The 10,734-nt window shown below is 44.6% G+C and overlaps 1 protein-coding gene across 1 annotated transcript; it reads right to left on the bottom strand.

Annotated features, from left to right (window-relative positions):
* Positions 1–1,991: 1,991 nt before the first annotated feature.
* LOC136471760 (uncharacterized) lies at positions 1,992–3,446 on the bottom strand. Its single transcript, XM_066469519.1, has 3 exons — positions 3,025–3,446; positions 2,819–2,910; positions 1,992–2,451 (listed from the first exon to the last, which is right to left on the bottom strand). The coding sequence occupies exons 1-3, from the start codon at positions 3,413–3,415 to the stop codon at positions 2,137–2,139; spliced, it is 798 nt and encodes a 265-aa protein (XP_066325616.1). The 5' UTR covers positions 3,416–3,446; the 3' UTR covers positions 1,992–2,136.
* Between the last annotated feature and the right edge of the window lie 7,288 nt (positions 3,447–10,734).

Below are 10,734 nucleotides of genomic sequence, written 5' to 3'. Positions count from 1 at the left end.
TATGCTCATCTTTGTGACTGTTGCTCTTAATACAAGGTGTAAACTTTCGAACTACTACACTGAGATTGTTACTTTGTTTGGTGAGGTTAAAGTGGAAAATGTTTGGAAAGAAACGACTAAAATCAGGGGTGGAACTAGCCTTTGCCATTGAGGTCAAGCGAACTACTATATTCACCTCTGCTTTGACTCCTATTGTGTACTACGAAAGGGGGGAAAACGGTAGGGATGGTCCTCACTAAAACACGGTGCGGACGTGTGGACCATAGGGCATCTAATTTACCATGCGTGCAATTAAAATGATACGGTGGCCCACATATCAGCCAAACAGTCCACACCACGCCTGGGTAGGGACGGTCCTCACCTAATTTTTTTTCCTACGAAAGAACCTAGTAGTCATGGTAGCTAGCATATTAGTGTTCTTTTAATTCAATGGGATGAATAGTTCGTGCTATATTACCTTGGATTTTTGGATTAAATCCTATAACCTTTTGTAGGATTTTGCATTGGTTGTCGAATTTTCAACCTTTTTTTTTCAGGAGATCGAACATGCCAAACCAAAAGAACCGAAGGGACTGAACGCCCACCCCTACGTGGCATAGCAAACCAGTAGAGGTGAAAAAGTACACTAATTAGGAACAAGATTCATGATCATGGCTAAATGTAGTTTTTTTTTGTAACCCGTTTAGGATGATTGTGCCAACCGGTTTAAACAAGCATGTTATGCACGCCCACGGGTTCATGTCCATTTGATCCAATATGAGCTTCTGCCATACCAAAGATAGAATAATTCTCCCTCTACATAAAAATCATTCTTCGGTTGTCTCTCTTGTCCCGTCTTAGACCCCTCCAAGGCTTGGTTAGATAGGCCCAATGCTGCTATCATACCCTTTGTCACCCTCATAATAATCAACCCAAGCTACATAGTGTGTGCATGTACTCCCTCCATCCCAAATTGTAAGTCATTCCAAGAATCTTGGAGAGTCAAAGCTTCTCAAGTTTGACCAAAATTATAAAAAAAATTACAAAGATTTATGATATCAAATAGGTATACTATAAAAATATAATTAACAAAGAATCTATTGGTACTTAGTTGGTATCATAAATGTTATTATCTTATTATATAAACTTGGTCAAACTTGAGATGCTTTGACTCTCCAAGATTCTTGGAATGACTTACAATTTGGGATGGAGGGAGTAGCTTTGTATTCCTATATTGAACAAAGGCACACCTACTCCTTGTTGTACTCCTCTCCCCTTTTCCCCCTTTCTCCTCCCTTCCTTCTTTCTGATTCATTTCTCCGCCATTTGTTGGTGTCTCCCTTGCGATCAGGCCTAGCTACCTACTGCTTGACACCTTGTTGATCTAACCTAATTATGGATCCTCTTTTAAGCTTGGCAGGATCTTGGCACCTCTTCAATCCTAACCCTAACCCCTAACATGTTGCTTCCTGTCCTTATCTAGTTCCAAGCTTGTATCCGCCCTCACCTCCGATAGCATCGCGACTAGTGCATATTAATATGATGTGTTAACTAGGGATTTCATACTCTTTTTTGTTCCCAGCACTTGAGACTAAGGGGAATTTTGAGTGAAATGGTTAAGTTTGTCTTGTACAAATTTCAGCAAGGAGTAGTTTGTGTGAATAACGTTGTGATTCATTATCTAAATCATTCAGGTCTTCTGTTTAGTCAATTACCAAATGATTAGCTTCGTCATGACCATGATTTGGGTAGTTCAATACTGAAATCGCTTTACACAGTTCATAATAAACTGTGAGTAAACTTTACAAAAGCACTCTTAAGATTGAAAAACTGTCATAAAATAGCCCTGTTAGTAATAATTAATTCGACAAAGCTGTTTCATAGTACCTCTTTTTTCATATTAGTTGCCATTCTAATTTTGTGCAAAGTCAAAACATTCCATCATTGAACATTTTCCACACCGAACAGTTTTCTGGAACAAGCTGAAGTTTTGATTGTTCGCCGTTCGGATAGCTAGCTTTACATCATCATTGGGCAGATCAGAGGCAAACTCGCTCTGATCAAGTTACCAGCAGGCCGGCAACAGTTTTGAACTGAAGGGACAAGAAAACAAAAGGAGGTGATAGTGATCGGTAGATAATCAGTGTGCTGGGACAACTAGGCGAGGAGCCAGAAGTCCCTGTGGTGCTTGCTGGAGACGAGGTAGCCGCCGGAGCTCCTCCGGCGCACGGCCAGCGCCACGCACGGCGCCTGCTCGATGCAGTATTCCACCATGCTGCCGCCGCCGCCGGCGGCGGAGGAGGATCCTCTGCTGCGCCGGCGCCGCCACAGCACCTGCTGCAGCCACCGCGCCACCGCGTGCCGCCGCGGGCGCTGGCCCAGCACGAGCAGCGACGCGCCGTGCCGCCTGGCCGCGTCCACCACCGCCGGCGCGCGCTCCTCCGCCTCCACGGCGCACGTCTCCACCTTCACCTGCATTGTGAATTGTGATCGTCTGGTGAGCGTGAGCCTCGGATCCCCAACTCCTCCAACATTATTGCCGCGCGAGTCTCTTTTCTTTTCTTTTGGCGCCAGCGCCACGCCCCCCACAAAATCCGCTAAGTGGCTGTTGCTTTTGGTGGTGGTGGACGGCAAGAAATCATTGCGCATCCCACGAATCATTGGCTGACCTTCGTTTCGAATTTCACACGGAAACAATTTAGCCTTATTTAATTTATATTATAGACAGTGGGATGACTGATTTGGCAAGATTTATATTCCATCCTATCCTAGTAATAATTTACTGGGAGATTAATTAAATTAATTACATTGTTCACGTAGCATTTGCGTGCGTGAGTACCTCTGGCCTTGTTGATTCACAGACGGTCCTCAAGGCGGCGAGGTGTTGCTGGCTCTGGGTCCCCAGCATCTTGACACAAGAATCACTGGCGGCTGCAGAAACATTACATTTAGACGAAAAAATAGTCAGTGAAATTCTAGTGAGCGTGGTGAAACCAACAATTTTATGGCCGACGCGACGACGGCACATGAGAGAGCGACACCGACCGTCTCGGGCGACCGGCGGTTTGGCGACGGCGAGGAGGACGACGGTGTCGTTGCTGCGGACGGCCTGCGACAGCGCCCACTGGAGCGCGCCGGCGGCCTCGGCGCGGCCGTCGGCCAGCACCATGACCCGCCGCCCGCCGCCGTCGTCCTTGTTGCTGCTGCCCACTTGCACCATCAGCGCGCCGTTGCCATTGACGTAGCACCCTCCCCCTGCTCCTCCGGCTGCTGCTGCTGCGCTGCCGGCCTTCTTGCCACCGCTGCTGCTGGGCAGTGCCGCGGCGGGGAGCTTGGAGGAGGGCGAGGAGTAGGTCGCCCGCTGCACCCGCTTCCTCCTCACCCGCGTCGCCGCCCGGCCACGGCACAACGCCGCCGCCGGCAGCCTCCTGCCCATTGTTATTGTTGTCCTGGTGTCCAAGGACACCAACTCTAGTTCTTCTACTACGCCAATGCTGCTGCAAATAGGAATGTGGAGGACTTATATATATTCGTACGGGGGAGTAGTGGCTATCTAGCGCCCTACCAGTAGCTGAGTGGTACGCAGTAGTCAGACGACGTGCAGGGCATGAATTGAAACCAAGGCCTTGTTTAGATTGAGAAAAATTTCAACCCGATGAATAGTAGCACTTTCGTCTTATTTGGTAAATATTGTCCAATCGTGGACCAACTAAGCTCAAAAGATTCATCTCGTGATTTTGAACTAAACTGTGCAATTAGTTTTTTTTTTTACCTACATTTAATGCTCCATGCAAACGGCTAAAAATTGATGTGATGGAGAGAGAGTGAAAAAACTTGGAATTTTGTGGGTATCTAAACAAGGCCCAAGGAAGAAACTAGCGAGCTACGGAAAGGAGTGGTTAGGCAAGTAGCAATTGTTGCATTGGAAATTTGGAACCTATCATTCCATTCCATTCCTAGCCTGCACTGCACACATGCACGCACGTACGCCAATCAAATCCTAAGTATACATCTGATATCCCTATCCCATGCATGATTGACGCGTTCATCGATATGATCCTGCCGTCGTCCTGCGCGATAAGCCTGGGCGTTCGGTTAATCGATTTTTTTTGGTCGGGTAATTCGGGTAATTCAAAATTCGGGTAATGAAAATTGCTACCCGATATTATCCCCGAAAAAACACTACCCGCAAATTCGGGTACCCGATAATTCGGGTTCGGGTTTGGGTTCGGGTATTACCCGATATACCCAAATTTACAGAAAACAACAAACTACACTAAATTTCAGTAGCGATCTATACATAATTTCAGCAGCAATTTGTATAGAATTTCAATAGCAATTTGTAGAGAATAATATATTACAGTCACTCATTCAAATAGAGAGAATTATATTCTAATAAAGTGATAAGTTAAATGGTTCAGCTAACAACACATGATAAATACAAAGACAAAAACAAATCTTTGGGTAGTTCGGGTAGTTTGGGTACCGGGGGATATTACCCGAATTACCCAAACTAATTTCGGGTAATCAAAATCGCTATCCGAATTTGGGATCGGGTACCTCGGGTTCGGGTAATTCGGGTCCGGGTTCGGATAATTCGGGTACGGGTAATGGGTATCGGGTATTTTGCCCAGGCTTACTGCGCGACCTCACAGAGCTAGTTTTCCAACCTATACGCATACTATGTTAGATTTAATGTGGCCAAGCCTAATATTTTATCTAAATAAATCGAATAATTCTAAGACCCTATTAAATATTGTGTGCTATATGATTTAGTCATATACGAGATTTTTGATTGAATATTGACTTGACTTATATGTGCGGACCATGTCTATCTACATTGAGAAGTTGAGAAAAGAATGAGCCACATGAGCATACGGTGCATGAATTGGTTTTGTCATTCAAGCTAATTATGGGCAGGAGTTTCTATTCCTAAATGAGAGAGTTACAGGAGTTTCTGCTCCTAATGGCATGGCAGGAGTTACTGGAGTTTCTACTCATAATGGCTAGAGTTACGGGAGTTTTCGCTCATGATGACGGGAGTTCCTTCTGTGAGCGTCTTTTCCGTTTCTGACTCTTGATCTCCTGCGGATGGAATAGGGAGAGTAGGCCTCCAAAACCGGCGCCGTTCGTGAGTTCATCTGCTCGGGTGAAGACCGACAATCAAGTTTTTGAGGAGCGACTATGCGACTGCTCGATCGTACAACAACCTCATCTTCTTCCCGGCGTTCGTGGCGGCAGCGGCAGATCGACACTGCAACCTCTCTGCACTGCATCGAGCAGGACGACTACTCCAACAGGCGCTATGTCGACTAGCGCAACCGGCTCTGATGCCGCGGGGTATGTTGTAGTTCATCCCTATTTTCAGCGATTAAAATCATGATAATTAGTATCGTCTACATGTTCTTGACACTTAGATCAAACGTCCACATGTCTGATGTCACCAACATTTTGATAATATTTTTCTGGTTTAAACTGGTACTGAAATTGCCTCAATTTATAACAATCTAAAAACCTGATAGGCATTTTTCAGTAGTCGGCTTTGTGGGTATGCTGAAACCAAATGTTTTTAGGGCACACATTACAAGAGGTGACGTTAGAGATGCATTTTATGGTTGAATGCTATGCACTGCTACTTTGTTGCCGAATCTAGATCAGTTGGACCACATACTCCTGAGGAGTGTGCGTTCCAAGACGCTGATACTACGTTCAAGAGGGCAATAATCAGCGTGCTAGGAGACTCCATAGTAGATGCATATGTGACTCTGCAAACTGGTAAAGAGATGTAGGATGCACTTGAGGCCAAATATGGAGTATCTGATGCTGGTAGTAAGTTGTATGTCATGGGGCAGTTTCATGACTACAGGATGGTTGATGACCGTTCTGTGGTTGAACAAGCTTATGAGATACAAACACTGGCAAAAGAACTCGAGAATTTTGGTACGGTGCTGCTGGATAAGTTTATGGTGAGCTGCATTATTGCTAAGCTGCCACAGGCTTGGACAGACTTTGCTACTTCTCTGAAACATAAGAGACAAGAGTTTGGCATTGCCGACCTCATTGGCTCTTTAGATGTTGAAGAGACAGCGAGAGCTAAGGATGTCCGCGGCAAGAAAATTATTAAGGAAAGTTCTAGTGCCCATATGATGCAGAAAAATCCTTAAAATTCTCACAAGAAGAAATTCAAGTAAGAGCTCAAACAAAAGATAACTACACCTTTTAAGAAACAGAAGAAGAAGAAGAAGAAGGAAAAGAAAAATTGCTTCACTTGTGGCAAGGCCGGGCATTATGCTAGGGACTGCGAGGAGAGTAAGTGGAAGCCCAAAAAGAAATCTGCAAACATGGTTGAGGCTGATGGAGGAACATTGGGGTATGGTAATTTATTACCTACAGTTCTTTTAGTTTGTCATTCACCTGATTGGTGGGTTGACACAGGAGCTAATATCCATATGTGTGCTGATATTTCTTTATTTTCTTCTAATCAGGTCGAGAGAAGTTCCTCCTTGTTGATGGGGAATGGAGCACGTGCGGCTATTCGTGGTGTTGGTACAATCGATCTAAAGCTTACTTCGGGGAAGATCGTGCAACTGAAGAACGTGCAGCATGTCCCCTCAATAAGGAAGAATTTAATTAGTGGTTCTATGTTATATCGAGATGGCTATAAACTTGTGTTCGAATCTAATAAGTACATACTATCTAAGTATGAAACCTTTGTGGATAAAGGCTATGAGAGTGGAGGTTTGTTTCGCTTGTCCTTAAATGATGCATGTGTTAAGTCCGTGAATAATGTGAGCTGTGATGTTGAATCTAATGTTTGGCATTCACGTTTTTGTCATATAAATTTTGGTTGCATGACTCACTTAGCTGGTTTGAATTTAATCCCGAAATTTGATTTAGTCAAAGGTTCTAAGTGCCATGTATGTGTGCAATCAAAGCAACCTCGCAAGCCTCACAAGGCTGCTGAGGCGAGGGACTTTGCACCATTAGAACTAATCCATTCTGATTTGTGTGAAATAAATGATGAATTGACCAAAGGTGGCAAAAGATATTTTATGACATTTATAGATGATTGCACTAGATTTTGCTACGTGTATCTGTTAAAATCAAAAGATAAAGCATTGGATTATTTTAAGATCTATAAAGCTGAGGTAGAAAACCAACTTGAGAAGAAAATTAAATGGTTGCGGTCTGATCGTGGGGGAGAATATTTCTCAAATGATTTTTCTAAGTTTTGCGTGGAGCATGGTATTATTTATGAGAGGACACCGCCATACTCACCACAATCCAATGGGATTGCCGAGAGAAAGAACCGCACTCTAACTGAGTTGGTTAACGCGATGTTAGAGATTGCAGGACTATCTAAGGAATGGTAGGGTGAGGCAATATTGGCAGCATGTCATGTCGTGAATAGAGTGTGAAAGGTCCTTGTTTGGTTTTGGTAATTGAGTGACAACCTTAGGTGGACTAATTATGTTTATGTGAGATACACAGGTGATTAGTCTACAGGTATATGTGTGTGAGCAACATAAGCCATGAAGGTGAAAATAGCTCGGAGATATTGCAAAGCTCACACATGTGATGATGAAGGAGCTCATTGCACATGAGACATGACATTGAGTCATGTAATCAAGGTGGAGAAGATCAAGACAAGACTTGGCTTGATAGACCGGTTGCAAGAGTGAAGGGCAAGTCGAAGGCTTTGCAGCGATGGACCGCGTGGCGGTGAAGCTTAAGCAAGACTTGGCGCTGATGGACGAAGGCAACGGTGAAAAGCGAGTAAAGTCAAGATCGACGAACCGATATGATCACGTGATGATATGAAGTGGATCATATCATTGTTGATCGTGTTGGTGCATGTGTTGCATCAACAATGGAGATGGAATGGAATGCTCAAGGCAAAGGTATAACCTAGGGCATTTCATTTCACCGGTCATAGGTGAGTAGAGAAGTTTATGACCGGGTTTATGATAGATGGTCATACTATCAAGAGGGGCAAACTTGTTTGTATATCGGTCATCTAGTACCACTCGAGTGATCTAATTTTGCATCATCGTTAGGATCAAGTGGCGTGGCAAGTTGAGTGGCTACCCCTTGAAAATGTTTGTGAAAATATGCTAGCACATATGCACAAAGGTGATACACATTGTGTTTAGCACTTGGGAGCAAAGGTTCGAAACTTCACCGGCTAAGTGTCTGCCCATAGAGTGCGAACAGTCTGACGGTGCCACCGGTGCCCTGTACAGAAAAGACAGGGTTCCATAGAGTGCGCCAGACGTTGGTCATGTGGTGACCGGACTCTGGGGAGCAACGTCCGATCAATTATAAAAGGCGATGGTACTCTCGGCATGTGATCGGACACAGGCGACCAGACTCTGGCTGAACATTGTTCATTGTCCGGTCATGCTGATGTGGCGGTGCATAGAGAAGAGGGAGAGTGATTGGACACAGGGCGAGTCCAGTCGGGCATGATCGGATGCTTCCGGTCGCGACTAGAACCTTACTGGAAGTGACCGGACGCTGGGGTCCTATGTCTGATCTTGGCACTGTGATGCGTCCGATCGCAACTTAACCGTTGAGATCGAGCGCTCAGTATTTAAAGTCAGGGATGACATGGCAGTCATCCATTGACCGGACACTGGCAGGGTGCGTCCGGTCGTCCCGAGTTTTGCCAGTGAAGAGGTAACGGCTAGTTTAGCCGGTGGGGCTATAAATAGAAGGGGGTCTCAGCCATGGCTGTCATTGAGCACTTTGGGGGACTTTGTGTCCATGCTTGAGAGTGCTTGGGAGCCCTCCATCTCACATATGCTTGATAGTGACCATTTGATTATGTGAGAGAGCGATTCTAGTGCGATTTCATCATGAGGTTATATCGAGTGGCACTAGGTGGTCGTCTTGCAAGCCGGTGGTGGTTGTTACTCTTGCACATTGCCACCTCCTAGACGGTTTGGTGGTGGTATCCGTTTAAGCCCGTAAGAAGCTTGTGCGGTGCTCCGAAAAAGAGCTTTGTGAGGGGCATTGTGCTCGTCCTGCGGGAGCCACGGAGAGCAACTCTAGTTGAGTGTGTCATTGAGCTACCTTTACTTTTGGGGTAGGTTCTTGCGGTGCCCGACGTGCGGGCTTGGCGGGTGATGCCAATTAGCTGTCGAACCACCAAGTGAGCGATCGACACAACGGGGACGTAGCGTGTTGGCAATCACGTGAACCTCGGGAGAAAATCACCGTGTCAACTTTGTTCTTCCCATTGGTTTGCAATCCCCTTACACAAGCTTGTGATTACTTTCATATACATTGTACTTGTGTAGTTGCTCTTGTAATTAGTTAGCTTGTGTAGCTCACTAGTTATCTTCTTGCTTGTGTAGCATAGAAGTAGCTCCCTTGCGTGGCTAATTTGGTTTATGTAACCTTGTTAGTCACATTGCTTAGTTTGTGTAGCTAAGTATTTGTGCTTTCTAATTTGGCATTGGTTGACTTATTATTGAGCATTGCTAGTGAGCTTAGGTGGCTTTGTGCTTTTCCTTACTAGCATGTGTAGGAGCTCCCTCGTTGCTTGAAGTACTAGTGGCATAGGTTTGTGTGACCTTGCTTCTAGAATTGGTAAGGTGAGCTCTAGCTAGCTTGGCACCTTAGTTGCTTAATTAGGATCTTTGCAAGGTGCTAGAGAACATCGATAGAGGGGTGTAGTCTTGGCTAGACCGATTGTTTTAATTCCGCACTTGTTTCGGTTAGCCGACACGATTAAGTTTAGAAAGGACTATTAACCCCCCTCTAGTCCGCCATCTCGACCCTACAGAGTGCCCACAAAGAACAAATAAATTACACCATTCGAGAAACGGGAAGAAGAAGAGATTAAATCTTTCTTACCTCCGAACATGGGGTTATTTGGCAAAGGTGAATGTGTCAATTAATAAGAAGCGAAAGCTTGGAACAAAAACTATTGACTGTGTCTTTGTCGGTTATGCTATTCACAGTGTGGGTTATAGATTTTTAATAAATTATGGAGTGCCTAATGTGAATATTGGTACTATCCTGGAATCTAGATATGCTACATTTTTTAGAGTGAATTTCCTATGAAAAATACACCTAGCACTTCTAGTCATGATTCTATAACACTTCCATAGTTGCATGAATCGATAGAACACGCTAATGTTGAAACCCATGTGGAAAATCTTGAGGATAATAATATAGTCACTCGAAAGAGTAAGAGACGGAGAACTGCAAAGTCTTTTGGTGAAGACTATATTATATATCTTGTGGATGACACTCCTAGATCCATAGAAGAGGCATACTCCTCTCTTGACGCTGACTTATGGAAGGAAGCTGTTCAGAGTGAGATGGACTCTATTATGTCTAATAGAACTTGGGAGGTTATTGAGCATCCTTACAGGTGTAAACCTGTGGGATGTAAATGGGTGTTCAAGAAAAAGCTTAGGCATGTTGGTACTATTGAGAAGTACAAGGCGAGGCTCGTGGCTAAGGGTTATACCCAGAAAGAAGAGCAAAGATTATTTCGATACTTATTCACTAGTTGCCCGTCTTACGACTATACGAGTGTTACTTTCCTTGGCTGCCTCACATGGTCTTCTCGTTCATCAGATGGACGTTAAGACAACTTTTTTTGAATGGAGAGCTTGAGGAAGAGATCTATATAGATTAGCCGGATGGATTTATAGCAAATGGTCAAGAGGGAAAATTGTGTAAATTATTGAAATCTTTGTATGGCCTAAAGCAAGCACCCAAGCAATGGCACGAGAAGTT

This window comes from Miscanthus floridulus, chromosome 1, assembly GCF_019320115.1.
Source record: "Miscanthus floridulus cultivar M001 chromosome 1, ASM1932011v1, whole genome shotgun sequence".
Classification (NCBI taxonomy): Eukaryota; Viridiplantae; Streptophyta; class Magnoliopsida; order Poales; family Poaceae; genus Miscanthus; species Miscanthus floridulus.
Note: the sequence above shows the minus strand (reverse complement) of the source record. Positions and strands in the feature narration are given on the sequence as shown.

Bases quoted from the DNA above. Each gene is read 5' to 3' on its own strand.
- LOC136471760 (XM_066469519.1), bottom strand. From the start codon at position 3,415: ATGGGCAGGAGGCTGCCGGCGGCGGCGTTGTGCCGTGGCCGGGCGGCG. The intron at 2,911-3,024 runs GTCGGTGTCGCT...ATGTTTCTGCAG, and splicing joins ACCGCCGGTCGCCCGAGACG to CCGCCAGTGATTCTTGTGTC. The intron at 2,452-2,818 runs GTACTCACGCAC...TTCACAATGCAG, and splicing joins GTGAATCAACAAGGCCAGAG to GTGAAGGTGGAGACGTGCGC.